Here is an 18,999-nt window from a genome sequence, read left to right as displayed (position 1 = left end):
TATATGTCCCCCAATACCGGGGATTGAACTCTGGTCCTTGCACTTGCAAGGCAGGCCACCGAACAGCTGAGTTAAATCCCTGGCCCCCCATGTTGTATTTTAATATTATTTTTAAATGAAATTACTTTTTAATTGTATTTTCAGAATATCCATTTCTAATGTTTAAAAATGCAGTTGACTTTTGTATATTGATCTTGTACTCTGAAACATATTTTTGAACTTGGTTATTCCAATTGTTGTTTGAAAATTCTAGGTTCTTTAGGATTTTCTGTTTATAAGATTATGTCATCTGCAAATAAAAGTAGGTTTATTTTTTTCCAATCTGGAAAACTTTTAAAATTTTCTTTTCTAGCTGTCTTTACTAGACCCTCCTGTGACTACAAATGGCAGGAGAGCATATCCACACCTCATTCCTGACCTTAGGCACATCTTTCAGCCTTTTGCTATCAAGTGTGATATTTGCTGTAGGCCTTCCCTCCCTCATCTCTGTCTTCCTCTAACTTTTTTCAAAGTAATTTTTCTACTATGATTAATATGCTGGCTATATAATTTTCAACATTAATGGATACGGCATTTGGAAAGATGCTTTAACTATATATTAATTTTATGAAAATCAATATTTTACTTTTTTTTCTCTTGGTAGAACGAAAAGGGTCCTGGTCAGAGAGGAGGAATTCTAGTATTGTTGGCAGGCGATCACTTGAAAGGACAACAAGCGGAGATGACGCTTGCAACCTGACCAGCTTCCGACCCGCCACTCTCACAGTGACAAATTTTTTTAAGCAGGTATTGTTTGGTCATGTAAGAGTTCTCGGGAAATATTTGTAAATAATTTTAGTTTCTAAAGGGCAGTAATTGTACATGTACATGAATATGATTTCAAGAACCATCAAAAACTTTAAGAATAAAAATAGAAAGAATAAATAATTTTGGCATTTGCATATCTCCCAGGAACTCTGGGCCAAGGCAGGAAGAGCATAAGTTTAAGGCCTGTGTAGGCAGCTTAATTGGACCTCATTTCAAAATGAAAAAATAAAAAGCACTGAATGTCTCTTAGTGTTAGAATGCTTGCCTTCCATGTGCAAGAGGTTCCATCCCCAGTGCTGGTGAGGGGGCTGGGGGTGGATAATCAACATGATATCATGTATTGTCCTATCATTATGTATTTTTTAAATATCGACTTTGATAGTACAAATACAATAAAGTTAATCTTTCACTCCTGTATCTAGTTTCCCAATTTTAATAGTATAGCTTTTCTTAAATGTTGTTAGTGTCTGGGTTTCCTTAGTGAGAGTTTGTGCTTTCATCTCTCTTCTGTAATGAAGTTTTTCTGACCCACACTACTGTACGTGGTTTGTGAAGTAGAACTTTGTCGACCTTCACGTGCATTTCTGTTCCAGAACACAGCTGGTGCTCCTCTACTTGAGAGCAGTGTTTTCCAATGCCAGTCATCACCCACCGGTGGTAATGGAAGCCAGTTTAGGAGATAACCTCCAGCTTAAAACAAAATGGTAGAGTAGAAAAAGTAATAGTGGATGGCACATTAACTGAGATAGATACTGCTTCAGAGAGCTCCCCTCTGTGCCCTTCCTTGCCTCCCCACAAACCTTGTTTTTGCGTGAGTGCATTTGTATGTATATGGACTCAAAGGATTTTGTACTGTGACAGAAAATTTTGAAAGTCTTTGGGGAGAAATGCTGTATTAATGTACCAAACTGGAGAAGTATACCACTTATGTATTTTGGAGCAGATTAAAGGGCAGCACTAAGACTTATTTCAGATTTTGTCCTTCTGAAGTGTAATTCTCATTAAGAAGAGGAAATCCTGGCTTGTACCTTATAACTTGAGAGGGCAAGGGCAGAATGTGCTTGAATCACCTTCACTGTTACATGGCAATATTCAAAGGCACCTTCCCTGAGAGACTCTAGTGGGGACAAGAAGAGCAGGTGATAAGCAGAAGGAATCTTCTCTTACGGACAGTGGTCAGAGTAGTCTAGAGAAAGTCACAGTGAGTGAAGTGACAGGCCAAGTATAGCTGTGGGACCAGGGCAGTAGATTTGTCTGACACCATGACATAACCTTGTAGATACGTCCCTTCCCTCTTTCTCCTTCAGTTTCTGTGTCACTTACAGGTGTGCACCACCACACCCAGCTTTTAAAAGCTATTTTATTTATTTATTTATTTATTTATTTATTTATGGCACTGGGGATTGAACTCTGGTCCTTGCACTTGCCAGGCAGGCCACCGAACCGCTGAGCTAAATCCCCAGCCCAAAAAGCTCTTTTAAAGGGCCAGGGATTTAGCTCAGTGATTCCACTGCCTGCCTGGCAAGTGCAAGGACCCAAGTTCGATCCCAGGTTCCAAAAAAATAAAAAGCTATTTTAAAGATACAATGAAAAACAATAGCCACTTACAAATTATAAATAATTTTCCCTAATAATAGAATGAAAGAAGATCTGTTTTGTTTAGAGCAATATAATGAACAAATGCGATAAGGCTCTGGATGTACTCCTAATAAAAAAATACCATTAAATATGTTCATTATCAACTAAAAGGGCAGTGTAGGAAATACTCAAATATGACAATAAAATGTAAGAAAATGGATTTGATTAGATTAGCTCTTCAATAAATGGAAAAAACCAGCTCTTAATTATTTTAATTAAATTAAACTGAAAAAATGATGTTACTTCAATAAGGATTTTTTTCCTTGTCTCTCCTCTCATGGATTTGAGGCCATTTTGGAGTTGTCTTGCTTTGTTTTGCTCTCAGTGGTAGGATAGTTGTGCTTTCCCTTAAAAGCAGATCTTTTGAAATGGATTCTTTTTAAAAAAATTTAGCTACTCAGTAGATTTTTGCATTTGCAGTTTAGGTAATATGTAGAGATGAAAAGACATATAAACTCAAGTATAACAATTTTATGACTCATATTTTTACATTAGTCTGCTTTTTAAAATTCTGTTTTATGTCTATATTCTTATTTTCCTTCCCCTTTTTGTCTATCTCAAACTTTTATGGTTTTCTATATCTTATAGTATTCTATAATACTTTTTGGGCATAGATAATGGGATAATATATAAATATATAAAATAAAAATAGTATTGAAAATCTTAGTAAAATTTGCATGCACTAAGAAAAAGAAAGAAATCAGGATATATGGACTCCTGCTAAGTTTTCATTCTATCTGCATTGTAGCAGAAGTGCAGGCTTATGAGCAAACAATATAACTTCAGTTCCCACATGCTATAGCTGTTTTATCAAATCCTTTTTTCTCTGTCATTGAAATCAGGAAGGAGACCGCTTAAGTGATGAAGATCTGTACAAATTCCTTGCTGATATGAGAAGGCCGTCTTCTGTCTTGCGGCGACTGAGACCTATTACAGGTATTTTCCATCTTTGAGTAGATGTGATTATATCTGTTGTCACCACTAATGTATTACATTGCCTTTAAATATGCATTCCTTTTCCACTTATCCAGATCATACATTTTTCTATGCTTAGTATCTGTCTTCTTCATCTTATTATTATGTAGTCTAACAGTTTGGATGCAGGATTCAGCACCTTTGATAATTTGAGTTATATAATCACTGGTGTATAATATTGTGGCTTAAAATTATTTTCTAGAGGGAAAAATGCACACGGAATGGTGAATATTCAGAAACACACTCATACTGTTTTTGGAGCAAATCATTTCAGAGTAAAGTTAGTTTGAAGTTTGAAAAGCCAAAAGTAAATCACCAAATCTTTAAAATGTTGGCTAGTTGCAATTCCAGACCCTTTTTCTGTTTATTCCTCCTTTTTAAAATCTTTCCCATTCAATCAGAAAGCAGTTATTTTACATGTAATTGTGTGTAGTTTAGTAATTTTTATGTTTGAAATGGGCAAAATGAAATGATTAAGAGGTCTGAGATGATAGTAGTTTGGTTTCTGTGTATTATGCCCGACTTATTGCAAAATAGGGTCTAAATTTTTTCAAACACTTATGTTTTAGTCAGCTTTTTGTCACTGTGAGAAATTGCCTGAGAAAGATCAGCTTAAAACAAGGAAAGATTATTCTTGGCTCGGAGTTTTAGAGATTTAAGTCTGTGGTGGAGTTGTGGAGTTGTGTGGTTGGATTGCTTTTGGGCCCTTGGCTAGGCAGGACATCATGGTGGGAAGCATGTGGTAAAGCAGAGCTTCCCGCCTCTTGGCTGTTGGGAAGCAAAGAGCAGGAGGAAAGGGCCAGGTTCTACATCCCCCTTAAGCCCAGTCTCCCCCAGCCTCACTTCTCCCACTGGGTCCTGCTTCCTCAGGTTTCACCAGCTTCAGCAGGGCACAGGCTGCAGCCCTTAGCACATGGGTGTTTGAGGGACACTTCAGATCCAAAGTATAGCGATTAGAGACTATTGTGTTTTCATTGTTTTTATAAATGCAGCTCAGCTGAAGATAGACATTTCTCCTGCTCCTGAAAATCCCCATTACTGCCTAACCCCGGAACTGCTTCAAGTGAAGCTGTACCCTGACAGCAGAGTCAGACCTACCCGGGAAATTTTAGAGTTTCCTGCTCGAGATGTCTATGTACCAAACACTACTTACAGGTAAGGGATTTTAATTATTTGAAAAATTTGAGATAAGATACTGTGTATTTTAACATTAAAGTAGAACTAGAGTGAAACTCTGCAGAAAACTTCTGTAGCCCTTTTACGTATTCTCTTTTTTACTGTGTAATTTTATTAATAACCATCATAAAACTTAACTGTGCACCAGGTATAGTCATAATGTCAGTACCTTCATTATCTTATTTCAGCTTCGTAGTTTGGAGAGAGCATGGCCGAGCACTGCACTTCACTGTAGTGGTGGCTACCATTTAATCTTTAGTCTGGTAAATTAAAACATTTAAATGCATTCTTAATATAATCCCTCAAATATTAATTATTAATATAATATTGCACATGAATCAAAGGTGTATGCCTACATTGTTTTAATAATCAACAGTGTTTGTCAAGTATCTACTACCTAAAGAATAGTAGATGCAGAGTTGTTAGCTGTGACTTTCCAGTACAAGCACTGCACAGCCCCAGGGTCCCCTTGCCTGTCTTCCATGTGAATGATGCCTCCATGTCATGGTGCTGAGAGCATGACTTGACGTGTCTGTTGCTCTCCCCAGTGAGCAGCTCTGGCTTGACATTCTGAAACAGCTTTTGAGTTTCCCTCAGACTTGCCCATCCTAATATAATTTACTACCACTTAGCAGACTCTTGTGGTGAATGTTTTTGACCTTGAACTTGCCATCCTCCTGCATTGGCCTTGCAGTTGCTAGGATCACAGGCTGGTGCCACCATGCCTGGCTGTTTTCTTACGTTTTTAAGTGTTACGACTAAAACTCTGAAACCTCTTGCAGTGCAGTGAAAGACATCAAATAATCATTTCCCCACTTATAATTTGAAGTTTTGTAGGCTTCTAAGGCTTAGTGTATCACGTGCTCTTGAGGCCTGTTCCCCACTGTCATGGAAATACTGTTTATGTTCTCTTTTGTGTTAATTTTTATTTTCCTGGCTTACTCATTTTACTGAAAGCCTCCTGTATCTCCCTAAAATAGGATGTAGTGAAGGTAAATATTTTTGAGATCTTTTATGTTTGACTCTATCTTTGTTTTTTTTGAGATGGAGTCTCACTATGTTGCCTAAACTGGCTTGAAATAACTCCTAGGTTCAGGTGATCTTCCAGCTTTTTTCAGCCTTTCAAATCACTGTGTGTGTTTGCACTTGGCTCTGTCTTTTTTTTTTTTTTTAACTGAGTTTTGCTAAATTCTAAATTGTAGAATAATTTTCTGTCACAAGTTTGAAAATGTACCAGTCTTCTGCCTTTGGTGCTATTAAGTAGTCTGTTATGATTCTGATTTCTAGTCATTTTTTTCCTCTGAAGACTTTCTGAGTTATTTTCTTCATCCCTTATGTTCTGAAATTTCATACTGATAATATTTAGAGATCAGTAAGTGATAATATTTATGTAGTGCTTTCTAGTATGCAGATTGTTTTCATTTAAACAGTTTATTCAGTCTCAGCTTATAAATTAATTCTAGCAGTTTTATTATTTCCACCTCCAAGTGAGAAAAATAGAGCTGAGCCTGCCTTGCAAGCACAAGATCCTGAATTCTATCCCCAGTACTAAAAAAAAAAAAAAAAAGACACTTAGTTTGACTTGAATTTAGGCCTTCTTAATTTTCTGTTTCTCATTCTTTGAGATAGTAGGACATCCAATATTTATAATAAGTATGAATACAATTTAAAATTTTCATATTTTTATTAAAGCTGTCAGAACAACTTCATTTAATATTTTTCTCAAAATCTGTTATTATTTAATCATTATTAATATCTTAGAGTTGATCTAAGTTAACACTTATTATACGTGTCATTATAGAGAACAATATCTATTAACTAGTGGAAACTAGGGCCAATATAGAACATCGTGTTAAGAATTTGAGCAGGAAATTAAATCTTGAGAAATGAGAAGATAGCTTACACAATAAAGTAGAACATTATTTTCTCTTAAGTACTGTGTTCTTCAGCTTTCCTTTTGCTGAACACAAGTCCTAGTATCTACAATTTAAAGGAGTAGAAGGTTAATTTGGCTCATCCTTTAAGGGATTAAGTCCGTGTTGGCTGGTTTGAAGGCAGAAACATCACGGTGGAAGGGCGTAGTAGAGCACAGTTGCTCAGCTCATGCCTGCCAGGAAGCAGAGCAAGAGAACAGAGCTGGTGAGGATGATGCCTGGGCCCAAATGTAGTATTCAGTGTTATACCTCCTTGGCCCACCCAGAAACATCTAGAAGTGTGTGCCACCAATCTGGACAGATCTCAAAGTCAGTGAAGTTGATAGTACTAACTGCCACTCGTATGTATCCATTTTTAAAGTATTATCCAGTCTGGAAGAGAGAAAAAGTGAGTATAGCACTTAAAGTGGGGCTTTTTTTTTTTTTTTTTGGTACTGGGGAGCAAACTCGGGACCTTGTGCTTGCGAGGCAGGTGGTGGCGCCACTGAGCTAAATCCCCAGCCCTGAAGTAGATTTTATAAATTGTACGTTAATATGAGTTTACTTTTTCTGTTTATGTAATTTGTGTAAGCATGTGTTAGGTAACTTGTTTATTTGCTTTTGCTTCTGGTTTTTATCATTAAATCCTTTATCATTTGAATAGCATTGTTAAGGGTAATTGGTAGTCAAAAAATGAGTTAGTTTCTGTTCTGAGAGTAAATTTTTCAGGTCAAGTTTGAGAGTGGTCTTGAGAGATTACGTGATGTATCTCTGTGTCATTGATTTGGACTATATCTCAATTACAGAACTGATATTCATTCCAGACATCACTATTATAAATAATATTCTCAGCAAAAGTCTCTTTAAAAGTAGGTTTATTAAATGTGTAAATAAGAACTTTTCCTTCTCTCAGTACTTTATTCCCAGAGAAAATAGAACTTGTTAGGCTCATCAAGATTAGATTTATTCTTGTTTAACATTGAATATTAGGTTTTACTATTTTTTATCAAGGTTGAATTAGATTTAGATCAGAGTTTTGTGTAATAATCGTTTGTCTTGTGTATAGTTTGTGAAGAACTCATGTAAAATGCTTTAATCAAATTGATAAATTATGATAGAGGATGTCAGAGTTACTGTGTTTCTTAGTTTTGGAGATGTTAGCGTGCTGTTAATATATTATCAATAAGACCCATTGGAGCAGGAGGCTTATATTAGGAGTGGGGTTGGGGGTAGTGGAAAGAGAAGGATGAATTTCAGGGAAGATAATAATTCAGTGGCATAAGGGTATCCTCAGGGAAGTAAAATTAAATACATATAAATAAAGAAGTAGAATTGTAGTTAACTGTGCTTTATTGTTTTGTTTTGTTTTGTTTTTTGTCCTGTTACTGTTTGCTGGAAATGCTTCTTTTTTTCTATTTATTTTATAGTTTATGGTACTGGGGGTCGAACTTGGGACCTTGTGCTTGCGAAGCTGACAGTGGTACCATTGAGCTAAATCCCCAGTCCCCTTTCTCTTGTTAAAAAGAAAATAATTATCAAGTTGATTGTTCCCTTTTAAGAAAATTAGTCTCCAAATCATATAAGTATATAATAATGTCTGTGTTACTGGAAAGTGTATGACTATACACATAGCTTATGAGATTGGCTCCTATAATATTTTGTAACCATATTTCATTTTAAGACATTATTTAAAACTGAGGTTGACTAGTTTTGTTTTAACATGAGAATGATATAATTAACCATAGTTAGAAATTTGTGAGAATCAAATACATGTGAAGTATACAGCAAAAATTAACGTGCCTGGCACTGAGATTCCATTTCACTCCAGAAAGAATAGCTGTCATCAAGAAATAAATAATAAGCAGCGTGTAGTGGCGCACGCCTGTAATCCCAGCACTCAGGAGGCTGAGGCAGGAGGATCACTGTGAGTTCCAGACCAGCCTGGGCTACATAGTGAGTTACAGGTCATTTTCAACCAACCAACCAACCAAACAAACAAACAAGTGCTTGTGAGGCTGTGGGGAAAACGAACCCTTTTCCATTATCAATGAGAGTATAAATTTTGTATAACCAGTATGGAAATCAGTATAGCAGTTTCTCAAAAAATATTCTCCTTCTAGGTATCTTCCTGAAAGAGTTATAAGCATTACACCACAGTGGTACATGTGCACCCATATTTATAGCAACACAGTTTATAAGAGCTAAATCTTGGAAACAGCCCATATGCCTGTCATTGGATGAATGGATAAAGAAAATGTGGTTTCTATATACAGTGGAGTACTACTCTGCCATAAAAAGGGTAAACTTGAGACATTTTTTAGGTAAATGGTTGCACCTTGAGACCATAATTTTAAGTGAAATGAATGAGGTCTACAAGTTTAGTATCACATTGTTTCTCTTGTGTGAGAAACCCAAAGGCTAAATAAGGAGCGAAATGGAGGATAAATATTGAGAAGTAGGAAGAACCTATTCAAATGGGAAGGCGAACAGGGAGGGGGCTGGGAAGGAAGAGAAAGGGATTTAGAAAGAATGGAAGGAAAAATTAGAAACAGAGCTTTTATACATGGAGAAGGGATAAAGGTTTGAAGGGAGGGGAGGGGAATGTGAAAAAAGAATGAAGATGTGGTATGTACAGGTAGAAATTCCCTATGATGAGTAAGATCATTAGAGCAAACATAAACCACTAATAAAATAAACCAAAAAGGCACAGACACACACAAAAAAATCCACAGTGCCATCTGGGCTACTACACAACTGAGCAATTCCCATGCTTTGCTTATCTCTAGCTCTGGATTGAGGGGGCATGCAGCCACCCACCCTCTCAGGACCCCTCCTGGAAGTCCAGGAGCTATTCATCATAACTCCGTGACCCTCAACCCCCACACAGAACCCCCTAAACTGTCCTTTCCTTTCCCTAGATGTAGCTGGACACTTTGAACAGGGCTAACCCAGGAGGGATGTGATCTTTTCACATTCTTTATGGGGGTAAATGGGGTACACAGACAAATAGTAGTGTCCAGCATCCATACTGAGCCAGACAGTTGAGGTTGACATCAGATGGTGGTTTTATGTTATCGTGGTATTGAAAAGATACCATTGCACCTAGTACATTGTAATAAGGAAACTGTGAGTCCCTCTTACTGATGGAAAAAAATCCTTTATCTAATATCTGACATCGTCTTGGGGTGGATAGGAGAGTCTGTGTGGTGGTACTTGTGTTCCAAGTTGCTTCTTGACCGCTATTGTTGGATTTAAGTTGTAACAGATCAAGGTACATCTAATTGAGCAAAGGCTTGCGTTTTATGGACATCTAGTTTTTAAGAGATGTGTCCACAGAGCACACAATATCCTTGGCAAGACTGTAAGAATTACCTAGCCTCTTTCCCAAAAAGCCTCAGTTGTAGTCACCTGTCGAACTTTTGTATCTTTGCTGTTCTCTCCAGGGCTTTTGGAAGGGGTAGCTAGCAGATACGGTGTCACTAAGACGTGAGAGTGGGTGCAGTTGTACAATGTGGTGACTTGCAGTGTGAGAAACAAAAAGGCTATAGTGACTGCTGCTGACCACAGTGGTTAGGAATGCCTAAGTACCAGTGCATACTAAACCTTAGTAAATCTCTTATTGGAGAACTACTCTGAATACAGTTTAAAGTTTCTTATTTAAAATTACACATATACACAAAAGTGAAGTGAACAGTGTAGTGAATTGCTATTGTCCTTGTTTCTCTTTTGCTTGGCCTGTGTTCCCCCTATTTGTACCTAATGGTTGTATCATTGGTTTGTTAGTCTTGCAGGAGATACATCTCTACCAGGACTTAAAAAAAAACCCAGGAGCAATAATGCATATAGTGTTTTGTGATCTATTTATCCTTTTACCTTTGTCAGTTTTAAAGTAATTTAATAAACTTATTATTCACAGATAAAAAACTTTCCAATAAAATTTGTTTCTAGGAATACCTTGGCCAGCCAGACAAATATATTATGTACGATTTGTGGTATGACACAAGAGCCATATGGTTCATGTTTCTTAAAATCAACTTATAGATGATGGTGGGTCTCCCTTTGGAGCCTAGTTCCTAATTGATTCTTTTCTTTCTTTTTGTGGGGTGAATCCTATCTTCGGAATGCTTTTAAGTGCATAAAATAAAATACATAGGGTAATAAAAGAAATCAATTACGTTGAATTAAATGATGAAAATATGAAAGTTGTGTCTTATTTATTAATGAAATAAGCAGCAAGGTCTAGCCTCAGATATGAAAATGACTATTTCCTAAGTACTGAAATCTTATGTGCTGCTAATACTGCTGTGATGAGTTTCCTTCAGTCTTTCCCCAGTACTGGGGATTGGATTCAGGGAGCTTCATCCCCAGCCCTTTTCAGCCTGAGACAGACTCTGAGTTACCCAGGATCCCTGTCTGACTCCAGATCCTCCTGCCTTGGCCTCTCACGTAGTTATGCCTGTTTCCTGCATTTTTATTTGAGGAAGTGCAGATTTATTATTAGTGTTGCTGAAAATGAAGGGGCATTTTCCCCATTCAACTTAATGGTCCTCTGGTTTAGAGAGTATCTTTTTGTTTTTACTGTCTATAGATGTTTCACATTACTGCCAGATACTCTGCTATTTTGATTTTGCCCTGGATACAGTACTCTGACTTTTATTATCTTTAATTAGTTTTAGTTTAGCTATTAAATTCTTCAGCTGAGCTCTGTTTCCTTAGATTTTGACATAGCCAGCCAGGATTTTTTAAGAAATAAGGGTCTCATCTGAAGATAGTGGGATGTTATCTCAGACTTCCAGGGGAAAGAGTAAAATTCCAGAAAGAGAAGACTGAAAAAAGCAGTTTTGCCTATTCTGAGATTGAGAGTATCTTCAGGGAAGAAGCATCTGCATAGTTTATATATACTTAAAGGCTTAAAGGAATGTGTTTAAAACATTACCGTTCAAAAGCCATTCAAATGTAGCCTCTGACTGGATGAGGTGTTTTGTTATTGTGAGGGCTAAACACACGATTTAGAAAACAGCTTCTATGCTTTCTATGGAATCCTTAATTATATTTTCTAAAATGGTGAAACCTCATGTTAGAAAAGCTTATTGTGGAGGTTTGTCATCCATACTCACATAACCTTGAACTGCACATCTCATACCAATTGAGTAATTTTGCCCTGGTTGATTTGTACTGAAAATACTTTGGACTTTGATGAGAGGACTAATTGTTTGATCACTTTTCAGTTTTCAAAATGACAGTACAGGATATTCACTCAGCAACTTATGTGGAAATGAAATGGTTGTGGTTTTTTGTTATAACAGACAGTAGAATATGGAACAATAGTATAAATTAATAAGTACTAGTCATTGAATACAGTTTTATGGATGGCTAAGTAAATTGAATTTTCAGATTTATGTTCCCAGGAAGAAATGTGTATGAAAACATGTGGGATGAGAGTGGGAAACTACAATACTGAGCATGACATGAGAAATGTGTGTGCTTGCTCTCAGTGAGTCATACTGGGTCAGAGTGTGGTGCAGAGAACTTGCAGTAATTCTCTAAAATCAAGTAGGTTCACTGTATCCAATGCTCCTGAAGTTTTTAATTACTATTTTGTAGAATTTTTAACTTGCCAGATGTACTTTTTTTTTTTTTTGTCTTTTTCACTTACAAAGTGCCATTTGAGGAGTACAGACATTTATGCTGTGGTTGCAGAGGGCTGAGCAGCCGTGTACGGGGATAATTGTGGAAGAAGCAAGATCATTTGCTTTTGGGAGTGTGCACCGGACCTGGATGACCGATTGGAAGGGATGTGGAGGGTGCCGGGCAAGTGGAGGGTACTAAGAAAGTACAGAGGGCCGGGGCCGGGATGTAGCTCAGCAGCTCGGTGGCCTGCCTTTGCAAGCACAAGGACCCGCGTTCAATCCCCGGTCCCAAAAAAGAAAGAAAGTACAGAGGGCATGCTTACAGGCAGGTGATTCTGATTTGAGAAGTAGTTTGTGTTAGGCGAAAAACAAAATACGTGATTGGGTCAGACTGTAGAGACTCTTGAATACCTGGAAGGAATTTGCGTCTTGTTCTGTGGGCCTTCAAATTGGGTGCGCATTCTCATGAGGGTACAGCTTTGTGGGGTAAGTGCATAGGACAAACAGTGCATCTCAGTGCATCACTACTTTGAAGATTTTGGGGAAAACAACTTTTCAAATGAAGATAGACTTACGGAGTTTAAAACAATTCATATGCAATTTTAAGATAAGATCCAAAGATTTAAGATAAGGTCCTAGTAATATTCTAAGACAAATTTATGCTTAGAATAAGCCATTTTATCCTATAACTTCAGAACATAACATAGGAGGGTATGTTTTTATTATCTTCAGCTGTTAAACTTCTTCAGTAAGGAAGCTGAGAGACATAAGTCAAAGTAGTGTGCCATTATAAATTTGTTAAAGGAAGATTGAGGAGAGAGACACGTAAAATTAGAAGGCTAGGAATAGAGAGACTACGTAGATAATCTAGGACTCAGGTTAAAAACTACCCTTGAGAAGACAGTTCATCAGATGAAGAGACATTTTGAAAAAGAGATTGTACTGGATGTAGCTCATGATGCAAGAGAGTGGTTTAAAAAGTTAAGAGCTGGAGATGTCTTTCGAACATTCCAGGCTTCAGTAATTGCGGGCAGGATAGCAGTTTTCATGAATAGAAGGAAGTTCTGAGGGGAGAAAGGTCTGAAAAGGACAGCAGACACAGCAAGGACTGATGACTCTTATTTGATATGCTAAATTTGTGGACACCCAGGGTTTAACAGGGAGAATTGGTAGGCAGGCAGAGTGAGAAGGAGAGCTTGTAGGAGCATGTAGATTTGTGGACTTCATTTGTAGAAAATAGATGAGGGCAGATGGAATGGCTGAGGATCAGTGTAAGAAAGGTCATTAGAAGTTGCGTATTAGTCCACAGTGCCAAGTATAAGGAAGAAGTAGGGTTATAAAGACAGACCTGGGTAAGGGATGATCGCAGGAGTGAGTGTACTGGTACTATGCAAGCAACTGGGAGCTTTGGCTAGGATACTGTTAGGATATACGTGCCAGAGAGGTTGGAGGGAAAGCACAGGGGAGAAGGCCCTTGGGTGAGATGTGAGAGGCCGTCAGGAGTGGTGGAATTTGGATAGTTGAGACACAGCTGGAGCATAGGAGCACATTTTGAACCTTGCAGAGCAAATGTCTTTCTCTTTCTCTACTAGAAATTCTCTCTCAACCTGAGCTTTGTATGGAAAAAAAAAATCTAATTTAGTATCCTTGCAAGGAACAAAATGAAGCATAGTGTTTGAGAAATTTGAAAAATACAGAATGGAAGACAAATTCAGGAAGCAGTTGGTATGCTACATAATGAAGTGTTTTACATTCAAAAAAGCCCTTTTGGCATTTGGCTGTTGAAACAATGCATGTTTGCCAGTGTGAGCTGTATATAGCTCTGAAAATGGCATTTATTCTATTGTGTTTTTTCTAGAACATAATATTTATAGAGGATCCAGATAGGTTACACATATCCTTTACATATGAGATATTTAAAAGTATACATATAACATTGGATAACTAAAATATATATCATACTGAATATTGACTAAGATAAAATGCTGTAAGTTGGTATGATAGCTTTTGAAAACTGGGTTTAATTCAAAACTTTATTGCTGTTTTGATAGTTGTTTTAAAGTTATTTGAAACTAAGTACTCCAAAGTGATGTTATGCTCAAAACGTTTGTATCTGGGAAGCAGTTTGAAAACGGCACCCTCCTCACTGAACAGGCTGGTGTTAGTACCTGAGAAAAATGAATTTCATAGCCAGAAACTGAAGCCAGAGACCTGAGATGAATCAGAACTACTCACGTGCTCTGAGAGTTGGAAGGAACCAGCTCTTCCTAAAGAGGACAGTCCCAGAGGACTCTTGGAGGAGAGCAGCTTTGTAGCTTTGTTCGCTAAATACAGAGAGGCCTATGTGAAAGAGTATTGGCCTTTGGTACAGAAGGCCTTGAATGAACATCACATTAATGCAACCCTGGATCTGATTAAGGGCAGCATGACTGTTTGTACCACAAACAGGACTTGATCCATACATCATTAGGGCCAGAGATCTAATAAAACTATTAGCAAGAAGTGTCTCCTTTGAACAGGCAGTATGAATTCTTTGCCATGATGTTGCGTGTGACATCATTAAAATAGGTTCTTTAGTGGAAGATAAGATTCGTAAAATGAAGACAAAGACTTATTGGTCCCAAAGGATATAATTTGAAGGCATTGGAAATATTTTTTGTTTGTTTTTTGTTTTTGCAGTACCAGGGATTGTACTTAGGACTTTGCTCTTGCGAGGCAGGCACAGTGCCACTGAGCTAAATACCTGGCCTGGCATTGGAACACTTAACAAACTATTACATTATGGTTCAGTGAAATACAGTTTCAGCCATTGGACCTTTGAGTGGTTTAAAAGAGATTCAAAAAGTAGTTCTAGATACCATGAAGAATATTCTTCCAATTTATATCAAAATCTTAAATGATTAAATGAGTCGGTAAAATATTCTGAATTATAAAGTTGGGAAAGACTTTTGCCACAGTTCAAGCGCAAAAATGTGAATAAATGTAAAGAAACAAAGAAAGCCATTAAGAAAGGGTATATACACCATTCCCACCACCACAGCCAGCAAGTCAGGTTGACAAAGAATTGGCTAATGGTGAATACTTTTTGAAGGCAAATCAGAAGAAGCAACAGAAAATGGAAGTAATAAAGGCCAAACAAGCAGAATTTCTCAGTAAGGGACAAGAGGAAAGAAGTAAAGCATGAATTCCACCTAAAGAAAAGCCAGTTACAGGGCCAGGGATTTAGCTCAGTGGTTCGGTGGCCTGCCTTGCAAGCGCAAGGACCTGAGTTCAATCCCCGGTACCAAAAAAAAAAGAAAAGCCAGTTATAAAACCTAAGGAAGCTTCTACTGAAGCTAAAATTGATATGGCTACCATGAAGGAAAAGGTGGAGAAAGCAAAGAATAAGAAACTTGGAGCCCTTAAATCTGAAGAAGTTAAGTTTAAGCTGGAAGCAGATAAAAGGAAAAAGAAGAAAAAAGTAACGTTAAAAAACCAGACCATTAGCCAGGCGTGGTGGCACACACCTGTAATCCCAGCACTCGGGAGGTTGAGGCAGGAGGATTGCTGTAAGTTTGAGACCAGCCTGGGCTACATAGTGAGTTCCGGGTCAGTCTCAACTACACAGTGAGACCCTGTCTCAACAAAACGAAAAAAACACCCCAAAACACAACAAAGACAACAGCATACCTTGAACTGTAAATTTATAGATCTGCCTCCTTTTCTAAAGGATTTTGAGCAACAGGGCATTAGTTATCCTATAATATCTGTTCACTTTTTTCTGACTTTCATTTGTTCATAAAATAGTACTTTTTATAAATATAAATTATTTTTTAACAGTTTGTGTCTATAGTCTTTAGGGATCTAGTGCTTAAATTATTTAAATTAGAAATAACTTAGTCATATGTTTATTCTGATGTCAACAAAAAACTACAAGAATTGGAATTTCTACAATTTAGGGACTGAGTATTTATTGAATTTTAAACATGCATACATGCCCACCTGGCTAATCATTTGAAAATGTTTTGTGATTATTTAATATGTACACAAAAATATTAGATTCATAGCATGTCCAGAAGGAATAAATTATTATTAAATGTTAATGCTGCAAATGTCTTCATTCTTACTATAATATGATAAGGTTCATTTAAAATTACTGGTTTGCACAGTACTAAGTGTTAAAATATATAAAATGCATGTGGCATAGATGTTAACAAATCTGTTGAGAGACAGTGCTATCTGACACTAAAGTCATCATGACCTAGTTAGTAATCATTGTCTACATTGAGCCTGTTTTCATCGGCACTTTATCCTGTTTCATATGGCTTTGTAGTAAGCCATAACATTTGCTCCAAATTATTTTGTAGAAAATGACATTAGTTTTAGAATTTCTATTACAGATTTCTGCATGTACTCTGAATCATCTGAATTTTTGTTTTGAAATGAATATTGCATTTAACAACTGTAAAATTCTCCATCTTTTGTGTTAATTCAAATTAGAATTTTAAGAAAACTCGTTTTTTAAAAAAAATTGGAATTGGCCAGGGATTTAGCTCAGTAGTTCCAGTGCCTGCCTTGCAAGTGCAAGGGCCTGAGTTCGATCCCCAGTACCAGAAAAAAAAAAAATAATAATAATAATTTAAAAATTGGAGTTGTTAAATTAGCCCATATTTTGATGATGAAAATCTTTTTAAGTTTTTTCATTTCAAAAAGTTAAAGATTTACCTATTAGCTATAATTTAGATTGTGACCTTCTAAAATTTATTCCCATATCACAAAACCTATTTACAAATTATACCGTAAGAATTTTGATTGAGAAAGGTAGTGTTCGTTGAGTCGATGTGATGATGTTTAATCTTAATTTGATAGTGACTTTAAAATTAAAAATTATTTCTCAAACTTTCCATTAAGGATTAAATACCAGATTATTAAACCACAGTAATTTGGAATGAGTTTAATATTTAATTTATTGTCTTTGAATTCACCTCAGCTCATTCAAAGCTTTTTAAATTTTTTGGATGAATCAGCATTTTGGTTGATTTGATAGAGTATAACTTTCCATTTTGAGACCTCCAGCATATTCCTCTTCTTTTCTCTGTCTTAGATTTTGCTCTTGGTTTGTTATATTTGCCATTTAGGTTGTTTTCATCACATACATCATGCCACCACCATCCTCCTAAAGAAGATAGGTAATTTAATGAATACAAACTCATTTATAGTTACTGCTACTTATTTTTCTATGAGCATACTCAATTTCTTATGAATGTGACAGTTTTGTAGGTCTGTGTATCCCAGGCTTAAGAAATTTGTATGACTTTTCTGTATACTATAAAAAAGAGATCTAAAGAGGGTTAGAGCTAAAACACCTAGTTGTGCTACAATAAATAACATTTTATAAATACTTGTTAATAGATTTTTAATAGAAATGCTTAGTTGAGATTAGGATTTGAAGGAATTGGATTATAGAATTGTCTAAAACTGTGGAAGACATTTTGAAGATACGAAAATAGAGCATTGGCAGTGGAAGACATTACCTGAATAACTTTCTGAACAGAGGAGGTGTCGTTCTGCTTTGTGACCCCATGTGGAAAATTCCAAGTCTTGGTGTTCTGGGAACGCCTTTGGGCCATTGCCAGTCATCTCTGCCAGGTGTAGCCTGTAGTTGGTTTCATGATTTCCCAAGTGAAAAGAATATTCAACATAATACTTGTTGTCTTTCCAGTCTTCTAGTTCAATTCGTAAAATGTAATTAGATTGCTTTACTATGGAATATATCTTTTCTAGGCCCAGCCAAAATTCTCCTGAAAAGAAGTAATGTATATATTGTTAACTACCGATTGAGCCCTGAGAATTTTCACAGTGTTTTTAATTTGTGTAAGTAAATTAATTGCTTTAGTTTTGAATCCTGGGTTATTTTAATAGTCTTTTTAAGTATTTTTAAATAATTTTACTGATACTAGCTTATACACAAACAATGCTGAAATAGTAATAGATTTGTTTGAAGACTGCCTTTCTAAAATGGATATTACAAGATGCCTAGCATTTGACACATATTTGACTGTTACAGATCTTTTTAGATTTAGTCATTGGTAGTATGTCACTTCTGAATACTTACCTATGTGCCAACTTCACTATCACCTATGTATTGATAATCATATGCAGCAAGAGATTTGTGAAGTATTCCCAGATTTGGATAATAGTAATGTCATTTTTCTCAAATATAAACTTGGCCATTGGTATTTGCTTTATAAATCTGTTTTCCTTGTAGAAAAGGAAGGGCATAAATATTTTTGAAAATCTAAATTTAAATGCTTGATTCTTAATGACTTTATAATGTTAAAATTAACTTTTTTATTTGTAGTAGAAAACATAAGGACAAATAAGACATTCTTGGGCCAGAGATTTAGCTCAGTAGTGCTGTGCCTGCCTGGCAAGTTGAGTCCTGAATTCAATTCCTAGTATCAAAAAAAAAAAAAGGACATCCTTTGTAATAATTCTTATTAAAGTATTTAGTGAAAAAAAGTGTGTATTTCCTTATTATTGAATTAGACTCTCCATTTAAAGAGTGTAAGCGTAAGTACATGTGGCTTTTTTGTTAGAAATGAATAAACATTCTGGACTTAAGTGTCATTCTTCAGTTGTGGGGTTTCATGCCCTCTATGGAAGAGTTGGAGCTATAAAAAACATCACTGGATACAACTACTAGTTAAGGATTTAACTGGTACTTTGCATATAAAAACTTTTAAGTGGTCAAAACGTATTGAGTGTTTAAAAATTTAATATTATAATAGATGTTTTCCACTTTATAAGTGAGTGTGCATCATTCATAGATTTTTTTTTTTTTTTTTTTTTTTTTTCCCGGGGGTTTAATCTGGGCCTTT

At 36.3% G+C, this 18,999-nt stretch overlaps 2 protein-coding genes across 10 annotated transcripts in view; one reads left to right on the top strand and one right to left on the bottom strand.

Moving 5' to 3' along the window:
- Window positions 1–18,999, top strand: part of Dock7 (dedicator of cytokinesis 7) — a 172,219-nt gene that overhangs the window by 32,592 nt on the left and 120,628 nt on the right. For all 9 annotated transcript variants that reach the window (XR_004515065.1, XM_010605047.2, XM_010605046.2 and 6 more), the window contains 3 exons: window positions 644–786; window positions 3,288–3,381; window positions 4,413–4,575. Coding sequence is in view for 8 of the 9 variants with exons in the window: in XM_010605047.2 (XP_010603349.1) it covers window positions 644–786; window positions 3,288–3,381; window positions 4,413–4,575 (400 nt within the window). In the remaining variant the exon portion in view is untranslated. The remainder of the gene's footprint in view (window positions 1–643; window positions 787–3,287; window positions 3,382–4,412; window positions 4,576–18,999) is intronic.
- The window catches only part of Angptl3 (angiopoietin like 3), a 9,039-nt gene continuing 7,114 nt past the window's right edge, over window positions 17,075–18,999 (bottom strand). Inside the window, exons 6-7 of the mRNA XM_010605039.2 lie at window positions 17,653–17,919; window positions 17,075–17,294 (exon numbers count right to left, since the gene is read on the bottom strand). Of these exons, the coding sequence (XP_010603341.1) occupies window positions 17,110–17,294; window positions 17,653–17,919 (452 nt within the window). The 3' untranslated portion in view covers window positions 17,075–17,109. The remainder of the gene's footprint in view (window positions 17,295–17,652; window positions 17,920–18,999) is intronic.

This window comes from Fukomys damarensis, unplaced genomic scaffold (genome assembly GCF_012274545.1).
Source record: "Fukomys damarensis isolate Sample0158 unplaced genomic scaffold, DMR_v1.0_HiC HiC_scaffold_33, whole genome shotgun sequence".
In the NCBI taxonomy this organism is placed as follows: Eukaryota; Metazoa; Chordata; class Mammalia; order Rodentia; family Bathyergidae; genus Fukomys; species Fukomys damarensis.
Note: the sequence above shows the minus strand (reverse complement) of the source record. Positions and strands in the feature narration are given on the sequence as shown.